General features: G+C 35.1%; 2 protein-coding genes across 2 annotated transcripts; one reads left to right on the top strand and one right to left on the bottom strand.

The window, feature by feature from the left end:
* Positions 1–739: 739 nt before the first annotated feature.
* On the bottom strand, positions 740–2,142 carry LOC6044344. Its single transcript, XM_038266855.1, has 2 exons — positions 1,943–2,142; positions 740–1,875 (listed from the first exon to the last, which is right to left on the bottom strand). The coding sequence occupies exon 2, from the start codon at positions 1,859–1,861 to the stop codon at positions 1,145–1,147; it is 717 nt and encodes a 238-aa protein (XP_038122783.1). The 5' UTR covers positions 1,862–1,875; positions 1,943–2,142; the 3' UTR covers positions 740–1,144.
* Positions 2,143–4,964: 2,822 nt separating this feature from the next.
* On the top strand, positions 4,965–16,136 carry LOC6044343 (tubulin alpha-2 chain). Its single transcript, XM_001861838.2, has 5 exons — positions 4,965–5,118; positions 10,026–10,253; positions 10,364–10,660; positions 14,891–15,568; positions 15,631–16,136. The coding sequence occupies exons 1-5, from the start codon at positions 5,116–5,118 to the stop codon at positions 15,772–15,774; spliced, it is 1,350 nt and encodes a 449-aa protein (XP_001861873.1). The 5' UTR covers positions 4,965–5,115; the 3' UTR covers positions 15,775–16,136.
* The last annotated feature ends 1,985 nt before the right edge of the window (positions 16,137–18,121 follow it).

An 18,121-nucleotide genomic window follows, 5' to 3' on the forward strand; every position in this document is an offset into this window, starting at 1 on the left:
TTGACACCCTTAAACCCCTTTTACACGGCGTTAAGCGGTATACGCACTTCGGAATGAACCGGTCAAGAAAAATTTCAAATGGACAGCAGCGGCAGCGAAAGCAAGCCAGAGAGGGTGAAGAAAAGCCCCAAGAAAACGCTCTCTCTCCTTGGTCTGCTGTTCGTAAAGCTGTTTCTTGACCCCTTTCCTTCCGATCAGCATACTAGCCTTTAACACACACTACCATACGTTTTGTTTTAATAGTATGCGTGAGCGTCGTGAAAAAAGTGACAGTTTGACATTTTTTTAGCTCGACTTTGTCAAACCAACGGAGTACAAACTGAAAAGTGTCAAACTGCCAAAGGTTTAGTTCTTTGTAATTTTTAGTTTTTTTGTACTTTTTAAAATTATAATTTTTTAGGGTAAATTTTAAAATTCTTGAAAAATGTCTTTTTGTAAACCGCTCGATAATTTGCAAAACATGGGCTGCTACAAATATTTTTCTAAATTTACTTATTCTTTGCTGGAAGAAACAGTTTCTTCTAAAAAGTTAGTTAAAAAACTTATTTCAATTCTGATTTTTGTTCAGGCCTGAATTTTCAAAAAAAATATTTTTTTATTCAATGATGGGAAAATGATTTTTTTGACAGCTTTTGACCATACGAAAATATAGGCTAGTTTTGGAAATTTTCATATTTGGGTCATATATGACCCATCAGGCCTGAAAGGGTTAATAAATAAAATATGGACACGTAGATAATTACTCTTCTGAGAAATTCGTTCGAACATCACTTTATTGAATTCATCATAGTCAGAACATAACGCTTTTTCTTATACAAGGCTCGATTATACAGTAACAAAAAATATAGAATAAACAGTATAAAAAGTGCGTTAAAAAACAAGAATACACATTCGACGTGTAAACAAATGACACTTTTTCCGGAACAAACCTTCTTTCCACCTAGCTTTTTGCAAATCTTCGCGCGCCAGGCAGCGAAACCAATTCGACAGTTTCTTTTTTCTCTTACATGGTTCAAATTACTACAATTTCATAAAGGCTTTTTTACGAAGACCTCCGACTCTTGGGAGGCACCGAACGGCACACACGAACTAGCGTGTGATTAAAAGGGGGTAAAAAATAAAAAGAATAAAACAAAACTTCCACCTAGAACCGCAACGACTTCTTGCTCTTGGACTTGGTCACCGGCGCCGGTGCCGCGTCCGCCGTCTCCCCCGCCGGCATCTTGAGCAGATCCTCCGGCGTGATGATCGGCTTGTTCGGGCAGTACTTCTTGGTGTGCGCGTTCCGATCCGTAGCGAAGCAGTACGGACAGATGTAGCGGCGCAGCCGCGGGCACTGCACCTGACCGCGCTCGTCCCGGCACACATGGCTCATGTACACCTCCTGGTGCTCACCGTTGTTGTAGCAAAACACGCAATAGTCGTTCTCCTTGTGTTTGCGCCGGGACCGGCCATCCGACGAACCCGTCTTTGGAGGCGGCGGTTGTTGCTCCACCGGCGTCGACGTCTGCAGCACGTTTTCCAAGCTGGTGAGCGGCCACCGGGGGCTCGACACCGGCTCCTGGACGAACCCGGGCGGACGGCGGCGCACGCTCCGGCCCGGAATGGCCAAATCGATCCCGTTGCGGATGAAGTCGTCCCGGACGAGCGAAAGGTTCGGGCGCGCATGCTGCATTCCCAGCGCGTCCCGTCCGAACGCTTCCAGGTCCAGGGCCAGCGCACTCTGGAAGGAGGCGGCCAGCTCGCTGAGGTCGTCCGACGAGGAGGACGATTCGCCGCTGTACCAGGAGTACATTCCGAACAGTGGGTCGCTCACGTCCACGGCCGGATCGCCGGCCGTCGGGAAGCGGGTTGGGAACATGTTTTAGAAAGGACCTTGCCGGGAAGGGGGAACTTTGAGGTTAGGTCTTGCGTCATCGCCAAAAAAGGACACGACTCTTACCGTTGGACAAAATTCACGGCACTTGAGGCACACAATTAGCAGATTTATGTTTTCACAACATACAAATAGTGATTAAAGTTATCAAATTTTACAAAAAGCACAATGTAAAAAACGGGAAAATAAACGAAATTTGGATAAAACAGGACCAAAAGGAAAAAGCTGCCTTTCTGCCGTGGCTCCAAGAGCAAGGTGATGTAATTTGCTGAATGTGACGCACAAATTTGTTTGACGTTTGTCGTATACTGTTAAATGAAAATGAGTAAAACTTCTAAAAGTCACAGACTGGAAATGTCCAGATGAATCACTTTAGGTAAAAACAAAATTAAAATTAGAACTAGAGTGCTTTTTTAAACCGCCTTGAGAGATATTCAAAACACCCTTAAAGCAAAAAAAAAAGAAAGTGTTGTTATTGGACTTTGGATTTAAAAAACTACCTTTAATAAAGTTTATTTTTCTGAGCACAATGACCCTTCCCACTGAGAATTTTGGCTCGAGCCTCGAGTCGATCTGGCTCGAGATCGAGCCTGAATCGAGTCGAAGCTCGAGCCAAAATTCTCAGTGGGTTTGTACGCGCACAAAAGCTTTAAGGGGTTGCATACATGTAATCGGCAAAAATGTTAGAGGTTGGTTTGAGAACAAACTTAAACTTTTTTTTAAATCTGCTTTCAGGACATTAACATATACATTTTCAACTATTAACAAAATAAATTTGAAGATATTTGGATGTATTGTTGCCGAGATACAGCTTTATGAAGTTAGCAGTTTAAAAAAAAAAAAACTGGTGCCACGATATCTCAACTGCCTTGCCTAAATCGGCTCAAAATTTTGGTGAAAACTCGTTAAACCGGTCACGTGTGCATGACGAAGGCCGATTTTCAAAAAGTTTGTTTTTAAAAAGGATACAAAATATTTTAATGTTTTTAACATAAAAAAACGAAACTTTTTGATTTTTGTATTTTAAAAAATGCAAAATTTCAAAATCGGACTTCGTCATGCACATGGGTTATGTCTTCACCCCAAATTTCAGCCAATTTTGTATATCCCATCTTGAGATATCGTGGCACCCGTAAATCAACTCGGTGTTCAGAGAAAAAAAAAAGTTTGACAGTTCGCTTTGCGTATGGCAAATTTTTTAGCTTAAATCGTCTGTAACTTACTTTAATCATAAAACATCTTCATGAAACTTTAATTTTTTTTAAGTAGATTTAATATTTTTTTTGTAATATGAAATTTTTCGATTTTCTACATGTATGTAACCCCTTAACATATTTTTGAATTATTGAAAAAATAACATGATGAAAAGTGAAAAAAGTGTTTCAAAATGCATTTTACACTAGTTCAGTTGTTTTGCAATCATTAAATTTACCCATTAAAAAAAATCATTAAAATACCCCTCCAAAATACCCCTCCAAAATACCCCTCCAGATACCCCTCCAAAAAAAATACAGTCGTATTCCAAGCTACTTCTCGAAGCAAAACATCTTTAAACTCAAAATTTTACGATAAATTTGATGAAAAAAATATAACTAAGTGTTATAACTGAACAACACAAACGAAACAATTAGGATTTTTTTTTTTAATTCTAGGGTTCCTTTTAATATCCAGAATCAAAAACCTGGAGGGGGGAGAAGTGGTGGTCTCAATTGGTCAACCAATCAATGGCCAGTCATTTTGGGGGTCCTAAAAAACATGTTCTGCGATGAAAATGATTGAAAAATAATATCTCAAAAATTATGTTTGTAAGACTCCCCAAAAGACCCTCGAAAAAAAAAATTCAAATGGAATTTTCAAAATCCTTTTTTCTTTATTTATTTTATTTTAAGGATTTTTTTGAAAGCTTCCTCAAAAAAATTTGAACAATATTCTTGAAACCATCTAAACACATAGACAGCCACTTCGAGAAGAGCATCGTGTGGAATTATCTGCACCACCAATTTATAGAACCTTGGCTCGCATAAGGCAATTAATTGGCCTCGACAAATTCCAAAAATGGAATTATGGCAGCATTATTCTGCCCAAAAGTGGAGCAAATGCGGCGAAAATCGCCGCCGGTGGCGGCACTATGCCGGAAAAACTTCGCCTCACAGCAGCTGATTCGTACACGGGCCGGGTTATGAGGGGATCTGGAGGTTCCTTTTTCGTTGTTTGGATCGTTTTGTTGTGGTTCGTCGATTCGCGGGCGCGGATAACTTCGGTTGGTGGTACAGGGTAGGGTGAACGAGTAGTGTCTTGATTAACTCAATTGATTTAAAATAAATTAAAAACAATGATTTTTTTTTATCAAACATAAATTTTAACATAAAAACTACACAGGCAAAAAAAATACTGAAAGTTGTCTAACTTTAGAAAAAAAGTTCATGAATTCTTTCACCAAATGCTGATTCTATCAGATTACAGTTAAAATCATTTTGAAATTTTAGCCGGAATTCTGAACGTCCAGCTCGGTTAGAATTCGCTAAAATACTGACTGGGCAAACGTCAAACGAAAAGTCACAGACGTAAAAAGTTCAGATAAGTTGCTGGCGTGTAAATGAAAAAGTGTGTTTTTTTTGTTCTGTTGTTTTGTTACTAAAAATGCTTCTGTATTGCAATCAAGCTTTAAAAAATGTTTTTACATATTTAAAATGCATTTTTAACTAAATTTCATAAACATTTTTTTTACAAAAAATCAACTCTGTATAGAAAGTTAAACAAAATCCTAAAAAAAAACTATTAAAAACCTAACAAAATACTTTATAACTTTGTCGCTTTTAATTTTTTTTTAATAATTATAATTTTGATTATTTTATTTATTTTTTTGAATTATTTTGAGGATTAATTAGTTCGATTCAAAATCCAGGAAAAAAAAATAAAAATCCCAAATCTCCCAAACTTCAATGTTTGCCTTCGTCGGAAAACAACCATCGGGGAGCGAGAGAAAGAGAGACGCACTTTTTTACGTTATGTTCCTCCCAGTTCTGGCTGGCTCCGGCTTCGCCGGCCCGACTTCGGGTTCGGCGGGCGTATAAAAGTCGGTCGGCCTTTCCGTGCAGCCGTCAGTCTCTCTTCACATTTGTTGCCTTGCCAGACAAATCGAGTGGACCCTTAAAAATTCTAACTTTGCCTTAACATTAGCCGCAGTGCCTTGCGTTTTTATTACTGTGAATCGTGATTAAAAAGGACATTTTATAAAAATGGTGAGTTTTTTTTAAGTTTGTTGTTTGAAAATTAAAAAAATCTAGTGGGCTAGAGCATTCACCTTTAACCCATAAACCAAAGGTTCCTCAAACCAACAACGTGACAAACGACAAATCTTCACGCAATGTTGTGACCCAGCAAACAAATCGGTTTTCCAACAGACTTTCCCTCAAACATGCAATCGGCGTCGCACGCGCTCTGTCATTAAATTATAATTGAAGAATTCAAAACTGTGTGGTCTAGCTAGCTTTTTTATTCCTATCCAGACCGATTTTGTCACCGTCTACTTGGATCTAAAGCGGGAGTGTGATTAATTTAGGGTCGCTGGACGTTTTATGGTACCAACATGCCGCGCCGACAGGCGCCGACCGCAAGGATAATTTAATATAGAGGGGAAAAAATTTGATAGGGGAAAAAGTGGCTAAAATAATTATCGCACCCACCCACCTCACCTGTGGCCGGGGGTGTTCGACTAGTTCGTAAGGTACTGCATAAAACATGAGTTTTTCACCCCCTTCTTTTATTTTCATCTATTGACTACCAGAGGGGGTCGAGTGGTGTTGAAACAGCAATAAACTTCAGGACTAAATTTATAGGGATATTTTGAAGCAAATCTGGCGAAAACACAGTTTGGTTTAGTTTCCTCTTTGTCGGTCGCTAAAACTATTTTCGGTCATGAAATATGGAACAGTGTTATTGCCCTGGTGAAAAAAGTGGTTTAAACGTTGGAATAATTGGTTCAAATAGAACGAACGCGCTGTTTTTTGTTTGCGCACGCAACAAATATTGAAGAATTTCCCGAGCATATCAATATTATTTTGGGATTCTTTTGTTTCTTAGAAATTGGATTCTAAAATTAAGCTTAAACTGGTGATATTATTGTTCACAGCGATAACGCTAGTTTGAAATTTATTTTAAATTAACATTGCAGCCTACTTGACAGAAAACCTCTGCTTGAAAACTTGTCCCAAGGGACCATAGTTGATCCATCGTAAAATGTTGTCTTGACATTTTTTTTAAAATGAAAAAAAAATTATCAGAAATGTTTTTTTCCGTGTTTTTTCACCGTTTTACATAGAAATTGACATAGGATTTTAGGACCCTATAAATTCTAGTTTATTTTTACTTCCAAACTATAATTTAATTTTTGGGCCACGGTCTTGGTAGAGGCCGATCGGGAAAAACATTGCAAACAAGATATTATTTATTTGGTAGCACAAACTTCAATAAAAATTTCAGAGACTTTATAACAATCATGCTTCTCCCGAAAGAAATAAAAATTCATGTTTCTCCCCCTTAGGTTTCACGTCTGTGTTTACGTTATCTGTGGTCCAAAAATTCAATGAGCTTAAAATAAGCCTAGTGAAAATTTTAAAATTTCCGCAAAAAAACATAATTATTGCTGAAAATTTAAATTTTCATTGTAAAATCGGTTGTCAACTATTTAGAAAAATAAAAATGGTTTTTGAATACTTTTACCAATTTAAATTGTGGGACAATAGATCGGCAAAAAACTTTAATCATAGGGAAATATATATTTTCATAAATTAACAAATTTGTGACAGTAGCATGTAATGAGGTTAAAAAACATTTTGTGATACTTTTTGCTTATTTTTACGAAAATTTGGCTTGAAATTTGAAGCTAAGAGAGATTTTAAAAAAAAATGTACCAGCTTTTTTTTAAAATAACTTTGATAGCTAAAAGAAAAAAAAAACAATTTAAATTATATTATTCACTGGTGTGCTTACTCTAGAAAATGCGAATTTATAATTAACCGTTGCTTTCAAAATTTTAAATTTCCGAGAAAAAGCAATTTTATAAACACATACAAGTTTAGAAAAAAGCTAAATTTAAATTCATTTAGAATTGGGTACTAAAGCCCTATGTCAATTTGTATGTACAACGGTAAAAAACACAATCAAAAATAATTTCTGATCACTTTTTTCATTTTAACGCAAATTTTTTTTGACAAGACAACATTTTTTCACTGGATCAACTATGGTCCCCTTGGAACGAGCTGTCAAGTAGGAACTTTTCTGTCAAGAAGGACCGCAAGGTTAATTTTTCAAAATTAATTTAAAAATCCATTCTAAATTCTTTGTGGTTGTACAAAGGGTCATTTTACTCAGAAAAATAAGCTTTATCGCTGTAAACAATAATATCAGCAATCTAAGCTTCATTTTAGGACCCAATTGTTATCCGAAAAATCGGAGGCCAAAAAGTCAATTAACTATTAAAATTGATAATTTTTATTGTAAAAAAAATGCACAATTAAATCATATCAAAATAATTTCGAATACATTGTTAATATCATATTTTGCTCATTTTTAGTCAAATGGGGACTTGAAAGCGAGCTTGAAACCTTTATTGAATACTTCACGCAGAAAAATAAGGCATATTTGAATCAACAAAACGTTTTGTTGATTTGAAAATCATTATTTTTGTTGAATCAACGCTAAACGTCAAAGCAGCTTTTTCGAAACAACAAATAACTTTTGTGGAATTGAGAAAATCAAGGTTTGTTTCAACGCAAAAGTGGCGTTGATTATATTCAACAAAAATTTTGTTGATTCAAACCTCGTACAGGCTGATTCTACAAACATTATTCTGCGTGTTGATTCCAGGGCCACAGATCGGCAAAAAGACATAAAACTTCAGGAAAAAATAAACTCGTCAATAGAGTGCTAAAAGCCCTGCGTAACTTAAAAAACACATTTAAAAACAATTTCTGATCACTGTTTTAATTTTATAAAAAGGCCAAATTGTCAAGACGACTTTTCACGATGAAATGGTTGCCTTTGAAAGAGATGTTAAAGCAGAGACTTTCTGTCAATTTTTCAAAATTGGTGCAAAAATTCATTTCAAACCGTTTGTGATTGTTAGAAAAAAAATGTGCTTAAACAAATCAGCTGTATCTAACAAAATTAGAAAATGAAACTTTCTTCTAGAACCTAATTCTAATATAATTATGTGAAAAAAAATCTAAATTTCCAGAACTGGCCTATAATTTTTAGAAGGTCATACGAATCATTTTCCCATCATTAACTAAAAAAAAAAAACGTCAGGCCTGAAAGGGATAAGCGTATTGTTAACTTTTTACTTCGGAATAATAGAAAGTTTACATCGTATTTCAAATTCAGGGGAAAGGGACAAACACATAAAAAAATGGTATCAACAGTTAATATTTTTTAAATTATAACATTTTTTTTGTTTAATTGTTTTTTATCAATTTATTTTTGCTTATGTAAAAAATTGCAAAACATCTTTTTTTTTCTTTAAGTATGACGTCTTTTTCCGATCTATGGTCCCAATAAAAGCTTGAAGAGCATTTATTTAGTTTTAATTTAAAAATAAACGTTATAAAATGTAATATAAATAGGTTTTTTTTTCGATTGTACCAGTCAATATTACATTAAAATTGAAATTTTCAGACATATTTTTTTGTGATTCATAGTTTTTAAGGGATAATTTTAAGGGGAAAAGAACACAAAAATCCAATTAAGGATTGCCAAACTGGAGTTTATAAAATTTCCCCAATCTTTTCATTAAAAAGAATCTAATCAAATTACAAGGATAGCTAAATAACCACTCTTTCCACGTGCTCCAATTTCGCACTTCACGAGCCCCTCCCAAATCAATCTCGTGATTACTTGTAATGTCGCGAATCACTACAAGTAATAACTGCCGCTTGTTGGCTCGTTCCAGATCAGTGCAACGCAGCACAACTCGCTCGTCTTGTACGGATTGAGGCTTGCAATTTTATATTTTTATTTTAACGGATGCGCACGCCGCACCTCGTTTTTTTTTCTTCCCATGTTTTGGCCAGAACAGAAGATTGATGATGTTTTCTTGAGTAGTTAGGTAACCATTCTGTGGGGTTAAATTGGACACATTTTTTTCTTAAATTTTTCTTAAATTTATTTAAATAAATTTTGAAAGTCTAGTTTATCAAAAATATAGAATTTAACTTTAAGAAATACAACTAGAGGTCAAATCAACACCCACTTACTGTAAACTTAAAGTATCGCTAGGTCTTTGCACCGATCCCGTTTGTTTGTTTATTGAGCCACTCCCGCACAAGCCCAATCTACTCACAAACTGCACTGAAAAAAAAAACGCTAATTGATCGCGCACTCCGGAGAAGAAACTGAAAACTTTCATTGCCGGCCCAATCGAGTGAGCCACGCTTCGGCGAAGTAGTTAGTTTGGCACATGGCACTCTGGGACCGCGCGGGTTTGTGTTCATGAACCATAAATCCTAATTTTGCGCAATTTCCTGCTGCCCCTTTTCGAAATTTGGAGCAAGGAACGATTGGGGGGAAGATGTGAAATTGCAAGCTCCAAATAAGAAAAAAAAACTCTAAGGCGATCGAGCGAATCGAACCGGGCACGACAATCTTCTTTCTGGGTTGAAGTGAGGTTCATGCCCTCTCTGGTGCAGCAGTAGGCTGTGAGTCATCTGTAGTCTGGAGATCTGTGACTACTTTGATGAAATTTAAATTTCGATTATTCTTAATAAATAGACAATAAACATGAGTCAATTAAATAAATATAACCAAACTAGAACGATCAAGATAAGTTCATTTTTTCCTCGAATCGCACGCGACAAAGACTAATAAAAAAACTCCATAAAAAAAGACAAACTCGACGTCTTCAAAGCCGAAATTGTTTCATGCTTCAATTGTTTCCTATTGTTTATTGCGGGCCATTTTTGGTTAGAATCGATTACGTTAATATGATACGATTCCCTCAAAACGAAGAATTGCGTTCCTCCCACGCGCCATTTATTTTCATCGCGACACACGGTAATAAAAATAAACCCACAAAAAAAAAAGAACTAAAACCGCGTGGCCTACACGCTCAAATTAAACTAATCTAAATTGGCTCAAATTGCTCGCGTTTCAGAGGGAATGCATCTCGGTTCACATCGGCCAGGCCGGAGTCCAGATCGGCAACGCCTGCTGGGAGCTGTACTGCCTGGAGCACGGCATCCAACCGGATGGCCAGATGCCCTCGGACAAAACCATCGGCGGCGGCGATGACAGCTTCAACACCTTCTTCAGCGAGACCGGTTCGGGCAAGCACGTGCCGCGGGCCGTCTTTGTCGACCTGGAGCCGACGGTTGTGGATGAGGTTCGTTTGACAGATGCTTACCTTTGTGCGTTGTTTGCATTGGTGGCTCAATGCAAAGCATGCTGGAAGGTAACAAAACGTCATTTTTTCGTTGTTCTTCTTTCTCGCAGGTTCGCACCGGAACCTACCGCCAGCTGTTCCACCCAGAGCAACTAATTACGGGCAAGGAGGATGCGGCCAACAATTACGCCCGTGGCCACTACACCATCGGCAAGGAAATCGTCGACGTCGTGCTGGACCGCATCCGCAAGCTGGCCGACCAGTGCACCGGTCTGCAGGGCTTCCTGGTGTTCCACTCGTTTGGCGGCGGCACCGGAAGTGGCTTCACGTCGCTGCTGATGGAGCGGCTGTCCGTAGATTACGGCAAAAAGTCCAAGCTGGAGTTTTCGATCTATCCGGCCCCGCAGGTGAGTCCATTATTCAGCGTGGAAATCTGGGTTATCTTGAGGAAAACATTAATTTTACAGTCGGCTTTCGAACTTTTATTCGCGACTGACTGTATCCTAATGCATTCACCAGTCTGGTGTTTTATGGGAAAGAAAATCGAGGTTACCAGACTACAAAACAGTGGTAATTGCCCCACCCAAACCCCCTTTTTTCCTACCTACTCCCCTGTACGATTTCGTGACAAGCGGTGCTTTTTCACCGTCGAAATCCATCGATTCACGGCGCGGAAAAACTTTTCCCTCGAAATGCTTGCGGTTTGTGGCCTACAAAAGGAATATAGCGAGTAACAAAGTAGGCTAACATCGTAGGTTGAGGAAATCCGCTGCCAGATTTAATCGCGGAGTTTAGCCGTTCTCGTCCTAGTAGGCCATGCACGGTGGGTGGTAGACTGTGGGGTAGGTCAGGGACGTAGCAGAGGGTGGGTGAAGGGAAGGGTGTTGTTTTCTGATGGGATTTTTTTTATCTTGGGTTTTTTTTCGACATTTTTGCAAGACCATTAGATAGAATTGAGCAATTTTGCCATCTCTCTCAATTCTCGAAAGATTTGGCATTTTTTTTTTTTTTTTGTTTGAATAATATATTATTTTTTATTATTCTTTTTGTTATGAAATGCATTTCTGATCAATTAAAAATCTCTGTTTTACTTTTATACAAAACTTAAACGATTTGCGCAAAAGGGAGCGGTCGTGGCTGAATAGTTACGAATTAGGTTCAGTGATTTTTCACGCTCGAAAATAGCAAATTTCAAGGGACCCCAATTTCAAAACACCAAATTTCACGCAAATTTCGCGGAACGTGAATGATGTTAAAATAACTTTGAAAATCTTTCCTTTAAATCGTAGAAACTACTTTTTAAGCTTCATTATATATTATTCTTCAATAAACTAAAAAAAAATCTTCACAAAATTTCAACGTGACACAAAAAAAATCTCATAAATTTCAAAAAAGTTTCCACCTGGTTTATGGATGAGCTCTATCTATATTTTAAAACAAAATGTAGGGCATGCGTCATTTATTGGACTACTTTTTTTAATATTCGACCAATAAAGCAAAAACTTCATCGCTGATTTGCTTCTGTTTTATCAGTAAACATTTTATTGAATTTCATATCAAAGCAAGATTCAACAATCTTGTCCAGCCAAAATGAGTAAAATAATTTGAATTTTCTGCGACGTTTAGCCCGCAACCTTAAAAAATATTTTTAAGGATTTCATCTCTCTTTTCAAAAACTAAATTTAAAATCAATATAATTTGTAACGAAATCGAAATTTTTATTCAAAATGGAAACAGAAAACAAAATACAGGTGGCATATTTAACTTTCACGGGAATCATCCACCCAAATAATCAAATATCGTTAAAATTAAACTGGATTTAGAAAAAAATCCAGTTTGCAATCCGCTAAAATCACCGTCTCACAAGCGGAGCGAAACTCAAACGATTTGCGCAAAATGATTTTTCTTTAATTTGTATTTTAGTGTTTTTTTAGCTTTAACCCAGCATTGGCAAAAATGAATTGTAATTTTTTTAAAACTTGGAAAACATTTCCATAAACTAATTTTACTTCTTTGTTTTTTTTAAATGTAAATTGGATTTTGAATCGAAAAGTACTTCACTGTTTTTTAAGTACGCCGTTTTCGAGATAAATCCATCTAAATGGTTTATTTTTTGCGAAATGTTGCAATTTTCGAACTTTTTAAGATTACGTGTTGGTTGCTCATATGTCATATCTGAAAATCTTGTTTTCAAAAAGTTCAGAAAATTTCCAATAAATTTTTCTTAGAAAACTTTAACCTCTTGTTACTGAAACACAGTCACAAAAAAAACAAGAAAATTTGTTTTTTTTTTGTTATTACTCAAATAGCCCTTGCAAATGCTGATTTTTTTTAGCAAATAATGATCCGATTTTCATTGTCAAAAAATTAAAGTTAAGTGAAATTTTCTGAAATTTGAGAAAAAAAATATTTTAAGGTTAGATACGTCGCATGAATATATACCTGATGTTTTTATTCTCATACTGAAGTAGAATATGTAGAACAATAAAAGTTTATCCATTTTGTTTAGTTAAAAAATTATAGAAAACGTTCTCTTATTTACGTACCCTTTCCAAAATACTATAAAACAATGAGGTTTTGTAATGTTTTGCATGCGATATAAATTTTGCAACTTTACTGTAACGCATTTTGCTTGGATATTTTCTATCAGAAACTGATGAAATTTTCATAAGTTCATAAGATTTGCGCAAAAGGGAGCGGTCGTGGCTGAATGGTTACGAATTAGGATTAGTGATTTTTCACGCTTTTTTCTTCTCAACTTCTTTTCGACCTTAAATTCCATTTTTATGAGACAGATTTATGAAAGAAATGAGACGGTAATAAATTCATGCCATTTCAATAACAAATACTGTTAAAATAACAAAAAGTGTTATTGTTTTTCCTGAAAAAATAATTTGTGCATAAGACTTGAATAACAGTGTATGTTATCATAGCAAAATTTGTTATTGGTCTGATATTGATTGAATGCAAAAACAACTTGGGAATAACATGTTATTGGGATGATCGGATTAAATGCTAAAATAACAACAAAGATTTGTACGAAGAATAACTTAAAATGTTATTAGCAGTATTATAATAACAATCCAATAACAAAAAAAATCTTAACGGCGTATAACAAAATTTGTTATAGATAACATAAAATGTTATTGGCCTAGTATTTTCAAATAACAAAAAATGATATACCAAAGTTATTTCCGTCTGTTCGGGTGGTTGACTGACTGCTACAAAACCTAATACATTTTCTCAACATTATGGAGGGTACACGAAATGTGTTATTTTTGTCTTTCAAAATATTTACACAGATATTTTTTTTTTTTTTGCAATATTGGCATCAAATGTCGTGAAAAAAATTACAACTTTATAGTTTTTGGTTTGTTATACAAACAATCACAAAATACGGTTATTTTTTAAAATGCATTAAAGTTCAAGCATTTAAGTTTTGAAAGGTTTTCTTTTTTTTACAAAATTTTGTTTTATAATGGCTTCATCCATAAAGACACGCTAAAATCAGCCAAAATTTACCCCCCCCCCCTCCCCCCCTTTGTCACGCTTTTCCTATACTTATAACATGCAATGTCACACTTGCTCAGACCCCCTCCCCCTAGAGTGAGACATACTTTATGGATGACGCCTAACAGATACTAAAATTTTTCATTTTTTCTAATGTGTGATATTGATATAAAATTTTGAAAACATGAAGTTTTGGTGAAAAAACAATAGTTTTCCCAAAATACGATATTTTTAATAAATACATAAAATTTCATATCTGATAACAATATTATCAAAAGACGTGCACTCACAATTCAGAGTCGAGAGAATAGTTCCCTCAAAATTTGTTGAGGGCTCAGTGTCAAAATCTAAAGAACAATGCTACCATTCACACCACCAAAACATTCGTTAATTAAAACATTAAATTTCCACAAGTGACGTACATCGACTTCTGGCCACTCCATGGTCACCAAGCTCAGCTCAGGATGAACTTTTTTTTCATGAACCTCCAGGAAATAGTTCTCTCGCCCATCTCGAGCTGTGTTCTCTGTGTCTGTAAATGGTAGCACTATTCTCTCGGCTGGAGGCCATTATTCTCTCGAATGAGCGCTGGCCAGTTTTGGGTGTGGAATTTTAAATTCATTTCGATAATATTAATGTTTTTGATGAAAACTACTGAAATTATCAAAATACGGTTATTTTGAAACAAATACTTTTTCTTCAATGTAGGTATCTAAAGACGCAAAATTATGAATGAATTTTCTTAACATTTTAATTTTTAAGGTTACACCAAAAACAACGTTGGGTTTTAAAGACGATTCTAAACTGAGGTACCGGCCTACTTGAATTACATGGCATAGAGTGTGTCAGCCTCAAAGAAGGTTGAAATACGATGTTTTGTTGAAAAGCAACAAAAAAAAACATGTTTTTTTTTATAAATAGTATACGCTTGGAATTTTTTTAGAGGCCCAAGGAGAATCGTGTTCAGAAAAAAATCGATCAACCACTCGGATATCCTTAACCTACAATTTTACCCCTATTACAACTGTATTGTGTTATTTGTATTATGTAACACCTCTCCTTTTTCTAAGTGCGTTCGTTCCACATTCAAAGTATTGATTAACATTTCCCACCCCCACCAATTCCAGGTCTCAACTGCTGTGGTCGAGCCGTACAACTCGATTCTGACCACCCACACCACGCTGGAGCACTCGGACTGTGCCTTCATGGTCGACAACGAGGCGATTTACGACATTTGCCGGCGCAACCTGGACATCGATCGGCCCTCGTACACCAACCTGAACCGCCTGATTGGCCAGATCGTGTCGTCCATCACGGCCTCGCTGCGATTCGACGGCGCCCTCAACGTGGACTTGACCGAGTTCCAAACCAATCTGGTGCCCTACCCGCGTATCCACTTCCCCCTCGCCACCTACGCCCCTGTCATTTCCGCCGAAAAGGCCTACCACGAGCAGCTGACGGTGGCGGAAATTACCAACGCCTGCTTCGAGCCTGCTAATCAGATGGTCAAGTGCGACCCGCGGCATGGAAAATACATGGCCTGCTGCATGCTTTATCGGGGTGACGTTGTTCCGAAGGATGTCAACGCGGCGATTGCTACGATCAAAACGAAGCGGTCGATTCAGTTTGTGGACTGGTGTCCGACTGGGTTCAAGGTGGGAATTAACTACCAACCGCCGACGGTCGTTCCGGGTGGCGATCTGGCCAAGGTGCAGCGCGCCGTTTGCATGCTGTCGAACACGACGGCCATTGCTGAGGCGTGGGCTCGGTTGGATCACAAGTTTGATCTGATGTACGCCAAGAGGGTGAGTGATTTTTTTTTTTGAAATTCGGAATTTTATAATAATTTTTCAACAAAATATTTCAGGCCTTTGTCCACTGGTACGTCGGCGAGGGCATGGAGGAGGGTGAATTCTCCGAGGCTCGCGAGGATTTGGCCGCCCTCGAGAAGGATTACGAGGAAGTCGGAGTCGATTCGACGGAGGAGGTCGGCGAAGGCGACGAGTACTAAAACTCGAAGTTCAACCCTGCGCGCACGCATTTACAGCACAAACTCACTAAAATGCGCACAACAACTGTCCTTGCTGAAAATTATTCGTGTCAAATCGAATTAAAATTAATGCGATTTAACAAAACGAACAGTCAAACGGAACGGAACTACAATTGAGAGAGCGAAAAAAAAATGGAAACAATCGAATCTGACATTTGAGCTGAGATACTGCCTACTTTACTCGAACATGTTTTTAAGAACCTAGAATCAGCACTCTGTTTCACGATGGAGATGATTGTTTTACAACAACAAAAAAATGTCTCACCCAAACTGTACTAATTCATTTTACAAGAAAAAATGCACGTGATCATCATTAGTAACAACTGTGGATTGTTTTTCTTTTCTCTTCGAAATGATCTTTTAAATCTAAGTCTATGTCTATGCTGTCAATTTTTTCAATACTTCTATTTCTTAAATTACTTAAATTTTTAAAATTTCTCCATTTCTTAAATTTCTTCAATTTCTAAAATTTCTTCAATTTTGTCAATTTCTTCTATTTCTTATTTTTTTAAATTTCTTTAATTTTTTTTTAATTTCTTCAATAACTTAAATTTTCTAAAATTTCTTCATTATTTAAATTTCTTCAATTTTTCAAATTCTCCAAATTCTTCAAATTCTTCAAATTCTTCAAATTCTTCAAATTCTTCAAATTCTTCAAATTCTTCAAATTCTTCAAATTCTTCAAATTCTTCAAATTCTTCAAATTCTTCAAATTCTTCAAATTCTTCAAATTCTTCAAATTCTTCAAATTCTTCAAATTCTTCAAATTCTCCAAATCTTCAAATTCTTCAAATTCTTCAAATTCTTCAAATTCTTCAAATTCTTCAAATTCTTCAAATTTTTCAAATTCTTCAAATTCTTCAAATTCTTCAAATTCTTCAAATTCTTCAAATTCTTCAAATTCTTCAAATTCTTCAAATTCTTCAAATTCTTCAAATTCTTCAAATTCTTCAAATTCTTCAAATTCTTCAAATTCTTCAAATTCTTCAAATTCTTCAAATTCTTCAAATTCTTCAAATTCTTCAAATTCTTCAAATTCTTCAAATTCTTCAAATTCTTCAAATTCTTCAAATTCTTCAAATTCTTCAAATTCTTCAAATTCTTCAAATTCTTCAAATTCTTCAAATTCTTCAAATTCTTCAAATTCTTAAAATTCTTAAAATTCTTAAAATTCTTAAAATTCTTAAAATTCTTAAAATTCTTAAAATTCTTAAAATTCTTAAAATTCTTCAAATTCTTCAAATTCTTCAAATTCTTCAAATTTTTCAAATTCTTTAAATTCTTTAAATTCTTTAAATTCTTAAAATTCTTAAAATTCTTAAAATTCTTAAAATTCTTAAAATTCTTAAAATTCTTGAAATTCTGCAAATTCTTCAATTTTGTCAATTTTGTCATTTTTGCCAATTTTGTCAATTTTGTCAATTTTGTCAATTTTGTCAATTTTGTCAATTTTGTCAATTTTGTCAATTTTGTCAATTTTGTCAATTTTGTCAATTTTGTCAATTTTGTCAATTTTGTCAATTTTGTCAATTTTGTCAATTTTGTCAATTTTGTCAATTTTGTCAATTTTGTCAATTTTGTCAATTTCTTCAATTTTGTCAATTTTGTCAATTTTGTCAATTTTGTCAATTTTGTCAATTTTGTCAATTTTGTCAATTTTGTCAATTTTGTCAATTTTGTCAATTTTGTCAATTTTGTCAATTTTGTCAATTTTGTCAATTTTGTCAATTTTGTAAATTTTGTAAATTTTGTAAATTTTGTCAATTTTGTCAATTTTGTCAATTTTGTCAATTTTGTCAATTTTGTCAATTTTGTCAATTTTGTCAATTTTGTCAATTTTATCAATTTCGTCAATTTTGTCAATTTTGTCAATTTTGTCAATTTTGTCAATTTTGTCAATTTTGTCAATTTTGTCAATTTTGTCAATTTTGTCAATTTTGTCAATTTTGTCAATTTTGTCAATTTTGTCAATTTTGTCAATTTTGTCAATTTTGTCAATTTTGTCAATTTTGTCAATTTTGTCAATTTTGTCAATTTTGTCAATTTTGTCAATTTTGTCAATTTTGTCAATTTTGTCAATTTTGTCAATTTTGTCAATTTTGTCAATTTTGTCAATTTTGTCAATTTTGTCAATTTTGTCAATTTTGTCAATTTTGTCAATTTTGTCAATTTTGTCAATTTTGTCAATTTTGTCAATTTTGTCAATTTTGTCAATTTTGTCAATTTCTTCAATTTTGTCAATTTTGTCAATTTTGTTAATTTTGTCAATTTTGTCAATTTTGTAAATTTTGTAAATTTTGTAAATTTT

This window comes from Culex quinquefasciatus, chromosome 1 (genome assembly GCF_015732765.1).
Source record: "Culex quinquefasciatus strain JHB chromosome 1, VPISU_Cqui_1.0_pri_paternal, whole genome shotgun sequence".
Lineage (NCBI taxonomy): Eukaryota > Metazoa > Arthropoda > Insecta > Diptera > Culicidae > Culex > Culex quinquefasciatus.